General features: G+C 42.8%; 1 protein-coding gene across 3 annotated transcripts in view; it reads left to right on the top strand.

Annotated features, from left to right (window-relative positions):
• Positions 1 to 300: 300 nt before the first annotated feature.
• CCDC68 (coiled-coil domain containing 68) overlaps positions 301 to 6000 on the top strand; it is a 52168-nt gene continuing 46468 nt past the window's right edge. The window contains exon 1 of one of the 3 annotated variants that reach the window (XM_073543834.1): positions 301 to 664. In XM_073543834.1, the coding sequence (XP_073399935.1) occupies positions 634 to 664 (31 nt within the window). In that variant the 5' untranslated portion in view covers positions 301 to 633. Of the gene's footprint in view, positions 665 to 814; positions 880 to 6000 lie in introns of those variants that run through there. The other 2 variants (XM_073543833.1, XM_073543832.1) reach the window with 2 other exon arrangements.

Genomic DNA, 6000 nt, shown 5'->3' with positions numbered 1-6000 from the left:
GTTTTTAGGGAAGGAAGTTTTTTTTTTTCATGTATTAGAATTTTCTGTATTTGCATTTGGAGGCATAAATCCTACAGATCAGTAAATGCAGCAATATCAATAATATAATAAACTGTTATTAATGATCCAATTTCCATAATAACCTGAACAGAAGCCGCGATCGGGGCGGACGGTTACACAGAAACTCGTTATCTTATTAATACAGTAATTAGGGGATGATAATTTGTCTCTGTGGATGACGGTCGCCGCCTCCTGTCGGTGTCATCCAGAAAACCTGCTGTGCTCTACGCTCAGTGCCGGGTGGCCACACCTGCGGGACAGGTGTGCGTATGGAAATCAGAAGAATGTGTTGTATCAGGGGGATGATGTCACCGAATACGGGGAAGGTCTCATTCATATCCGCAGATGGGAGAACAGCAGAGATTCCGGGTCCTTGATCAGACGACGCGCGGAGAGACGAGCCGGGAAGGTGAACTCTGAGCCGGGGAGTGGTGGATTCAGATACCTGTTCCCTTTAAGCTGTGCACTCTGGAAAGGAAGGAGTTAAAAGGGAAGATCTTATTTATTTTTTATTTTTTCACCCTGGCAGTTTTTACACGGATGTAAAAAAAAAAAAACTGCCACCGGCCAGATATGCGGCTGAACGAGGGATCCTGTGTTACAGGTACGGCTTGCCAGCACTACTAGTTCCAGGATGCATTATTTGGGTGCAGGCTGTAAAGGGTTAAGAGAGACAAAGCCAAATAGGAATATAGTGATAATGGGAAACTGTCAGCATGATAGGCGAGTGTGAGTCACTAGGGGGCGTCACCTGTACACCAGGTAATGGGACCGTCCGATGGATGACCGGGGAACGGGACGCGTGGTGCAGCTGGAGAGGTGAGCGGAGGTGCGAGTTAAAGGGGTGGTCATCCTAAAGTTGAATTGAAGCTTATAAGAGGGACTGAGGCTGTGTTCACACACAGCGTTTTTTTTAGCGGTTTTTACCGCGGTTTTCACTATAAAACCGCTAAAAATAAGCTGCACAGTCATTTCTATGCATTTTGCACTTTTTGTGCACATTGATGCGTTTTTTACCGCGAAAAAAACACATTGCGGTAAAAAAACGCAGCATGCACATTCATTTTGCGGATTTTTCCGCGGTTTAGGCTTCTCCCATGCTTTTAGAAACCGCTGCGGAAAAAAACGCATCAAAAACGCCACGGAAAAATAGGTGCGATTTTTGGGAAGGGATTCAGGTTTTTGAGCAGAAATTTTCTGCAACGTGTGCACTTAGCCTCAATGTAAATGTTTCTGCGGGGTACTAGGATGATATTTAGTATTTATCACTGGGCAGAGATCCCTCTGGACTTCCTATCAGTCATCCCAGTGAAGAACACTGTACTGTCTGGCTGATAACAGAGAACAATACATAGAGTGCTGTAGATTTTCTAAGCAGTTATCATCCCTATGGATCCTGGGGCGTGAATTTAAAGTCATTTATGGGGTATTTTGCATCATGGCTCTTGTTGAGGAACTACAAGTCCCAGACTCATGACCGGCTTGCTCTGCCCCGTCCCTTCTAGTTCCCCCCCTGGCAGTAAATGTTGCAGGGATGACAGGGAATCTGGTCAATGTTATCACCTGTAACTTCCTGAAATTGTGCAATAAAACAATATATCATGTGTGCGGCGCAGCAGAGTGGCACTGAGTGCAGCCTCCCTGCAGGTGGCATAATCCGGTACCTGTAAGTCCCAGGTACATGTACTGCTGGGGTCCAAAGGTGGCAATCAGCAATGGCAGACATGGCTTTTACTAGCCGTATCCGACTTTCTATAGAACCTGTGCGGCAAAGGCATTGTTACATCCAGTTAGGGCACAGGTTCTTCCACATCTATCTATCTATCTATCTATCTATCTATTATCTATCATCTATCATCTATCATCTATCTATTATCTATCTATCATCTATCTATCTATTATCTAACTACCATCTATTATCTATCAATCATTTATCTATTATCTATCTATCTATCATCTATCATCTATCTATTATCTATCTATTAATCATATATCTATTACACAGGTCAACGAAAAAAAATTTTTTTTCTGGTGTCCAAAATATTTTAATGAATTTGGGGTATTTTTGGGGTGCTGATTCTGAATATGTCATCAGTTTTGCCAGATTGGCTCAAGTTTTTGAGATTTTTGGTATCTTATTTATAGCACTTGTTGGTAAATGCGACGCATCATCTCATTAATTTCTTTGGATTAGTACTTGAACTGAGCAGTTCTCAATATAGTTTTGTGTTAATTAGTGTTCTAAAAGTTTGTTCATAGCTTGATTTTTGCACTAACTTTATGTTGTTGTCTGTTTTCCAGTGAAAAGCATGAACTCATCATGAAGAAGTTGTCTTAACGATCCAGACTCATTCTGTTACATTTGTGGTGAATATACACTGCCAAAACATAGAAGAAACATAACAGACTTCGTAAAAAAAGTGTATTTTGCCTATTTTGGGGTTATGCTTGGGGACCAAGACAAGTTTTGGGCACCACACATAGTGTGCAAAGCATGTATCGAATTATTACGAAAATGGAGCAAAGGACAAAGAAAAAGCTTCAAATTTGGTGTTCCAATGGTGTGGAGAGAGCCAAAAAATCATCATGATGACTGTTATTTCTGTGCAGTGCAAGTGCAAGGATTCAATAAGCATAAGAAACGAAAATGGGAGTAACATGGAATCTGCAAGAAGGCCTGTCCCTCATTGTGAAGATGTGCCTGTACCTGTGTTTACCATAAATAACAGTCATCATGATGATTTTTTGGCTCTCTCCACACCATTGGAACACCAAATTTGAAGCTTTTTCTTTGTCCTTTGCTCCATTTTCGTAATAATTCGATACATGCTTTGCACACTATGTGTGGTGCCCAAAACTTGTCTTGGTCCCCAAGCATAACCCCAAAATAGGCAAAATACACTTTTTTTACGAAGTCTGTTATGTTTCTTCTATGTTTTGGCAGTGTGTATTCACCACAAATGTAACAGAATGAGTCTGGATCGTTAAGACAACTTCTTCTTGATGAGTTCATGCTTTTCACTGGAAAACAGACAACAACATAAAGTTAGTGCAAAAATCAAGCTATGAACAAACTTTTAGAACACTAATTAACACAAAACTATATTGAGAACTGCTCAGTTCAAGTACTAATCCAAAGAAATTAATGAGATGATGCGTCGCATTTACCAACAAGTGCTATAAATAAGATACCAAAAATCTCAAAAACTTGAGCCAATCTGGCAAAACTGATGACATATTCAGAATCAGCACCCCAAAAATACCCTAAATTCGATGAAATATCTTTGGCACCAAAAATGCTGTTGACCAGTGTTATCAATGTATTATCTATCTATCATCTATCTATTATCTATCTATTAATCATCTATCTATTATCTATCTATCTATTATCTATCATATATCTATTATCAATGTATTATCTATCTATCTAGCTATTATCCAGCTATAATCTATCGATATCTCATATCTTTCTACATACTGCATCTATGTTCATTCTTTTTATATGATGATACTCAAGACATATGTCTGTCAGTCGATCTCATAGCTATATCTATCCAGCAATCTATCATCTCATTTCTATTTATCATCTCATACCCATTTATCAATAATTCATCTAGCTGTTAATATATACCGTATGTATCTATCTCTCTATATATCTGTCCTTTTGACATTTTTTTTAAGTTCTCTAACCTTTTTTTACTTGCAATAAATATATTTTGTATTTTCCAATATAGAAGTGGATACGTAGCCAATAAAAAGCCTGCTCATGGCTCTTTCTAACCTTAGCTCCTCCCGGCAGGATCCAATTAACAATCAAGCAAGAATTTACTGGTTGTAAATACAACTTAGAAGCCATTTTTTTTCTGGCCTTTGTGTCTCATTAAGGCCACATATTTGGCCATACCAAATGATGAGATAAACCTTCTTTGTGCTTGATTTTATCCTAAAAGCACAATGCAACATAGCATATCACAATGATTGCTTTCCCTTAATCCATCATCATTGTGGATCCGTCGTGATTGTGCTATTTGGTTTCCATGTGACCTATGAGTTATGACAAGCTTGTTTTATCAGGTTCCTTCTGTGAACAATAGATTGTAAATCATACTCTGTGACAAATGAGGAGTCGCTGTCACTGGGTTACTGAGTAACAGACCGTGAAATGGTCGTCTAAGGAGCCATCAGCATGATGTGAACAGGGTCCTGTGATGTAAGAGGCCATGCAAATCCAGAATATATCTGGGTGGAAGAACTAGTCACATGGCTTAAAGGGGCTGTCCATAAATAATGTTAGGGATTAAAAGTATCATGGGATGGGGGGACAAAATTAAAAAAAAGTTATCGCTCTTAGATGAAGGGGAAGAAAAATACAAAAGCGCATTGGGAAGGGGTTAGGCCTCTTTCACACATCAGGTTTTCGCCGTCAGGCGCGATCCGGCGCTTTTGACAAAAACCGGATCCGGCGAAATGCAATGCCGGATCCGGTTTCCCCCCCATTGACTTGCATTAGAGCCGGATCGAGCCGGATGGCCATGCGTTTCATCCGATTTTCGCCGGATCCGGCAATGTGACGCGATCCGGCGTCTGGAAAAAACGGCTACTGTAACGTTTTTTGTCTCCGGCGAAAAAGCCGGACACGCCGGATCCGGCGTGTCCGGCTTTTTCATACAATGAAAGCCTATGAGCGCCGCAATGCGCCTGATCCGGCGACAGCCGGATCCGGTGACCGGATCCGGTTTTTTTGGTCTGAGCATGCTCAGTAGCTCTGCCCACAAGACATATATAAAAGCAAGACAGTGGGACCCTCAGCCACACCCAACATGCCACCCAAGCCAAGAACCAGGAGCAGGAGAAGGCAGCAGACATCTGCAGCAGCACCATCAGCACGACCCCAAATGGAGCAGCATGCTGAACAACAGGAGGGGAGTCCAGCAGCAGATGAGAGACGGTAATTATCAAATCCCCCATTCCTCCAAACTAGGGCTATGGAATATCAAGATATTCATTGCCCCTTTGTTTCTCTTTATTCAACAGCCGCCAAAGAGATGCAGCAGCAGCAGCAGCAATGGCAGCAGCAGGAACACCACCCACAGCCATGGAGTCTGGCCAGCAGGAAGACAGCACATCTTCTGGGAGCCCTCCCTCGCATCGTCAGCGTTTGACGGTAAGTTTTTATTTCCAAAATCCATCATCTCTGTAATATATGTCTATTCATTGCCTTTTATTTCAAAACAGGAATCACAAGATGAAGAGGAGCTCCCAGAAGAAGAAGGAAGGGGTGGACAGACACTTGGAGTGGGCTCACAATTGGTAAGATTTTTGCATCAAACGCAGAAACACAACATCACACTACACACAACACATAGAAAACAATGTTCTGCAGACCACACACAGCAAACAAATGCCTACATCCAAAGACATAACATTTTTTGTTTTCTTCTCTAGTCTTCCCAATCTGGTGCTCGGCCAAGAGGTCCTCGCAGTGCCACCCAGGGTCATCGGCGACAGCAACGCGGCGGTCACCAGCGTGTAAGTATAAATATTTTTTCTTTTTTTTTGCACTTTTTATTTCATTTCTTTTGTGGAGGCGTAGGCTGGTTTCACATTAGCGCTTTTTAAGCGCACGCACGGCCGGGGGTAGCTCCGCCCCCGAGCCGGCTCTCTGCCCGGCGTGCCCGCCCCTTGCTTGTAGCGCCGCCTCCTAGCGCACAGCGGCGCCTGCGATCGGCGCACCCTATCTTTAGCATAGGGTGCGCAGATCGTGCGCAGGCCATGCGCTAGTTGCGCTTTGACCTGCGCTGCGCACTTTTGACGGTGCGCCGTGCGCGCCAAAATCCGAAAAGTTTGATTTTGGCGCGCACGGCGCACCGTCAAAACTGCAGCGTTTTTTTCGCGTTTCCGCGGCGGTTTTAACCGCGCGATTTTGCCGCGAAAACGCGA

Source organism: Dendrobates tinctorius, unplaced genomic scaffold, assembly GCF_039654945.1.
Source record: "Dendrobates tinctorius isolate UK_male_01 unplaced genomic scaffold, ASM3965494v1 ptg000135l, whole genome shotgun sequence".
Lineage (NCBI taxonomy): Eukaryota > Metazoa > Chordata > Amphibia > Anura > Dendrobatidae > Dendrobates > Dendrobates tinctorius.
Note: the sequence above shows the minus strand (reverse complement) of the source record. Positions and strands in the feature narration are given on the sequence as shown.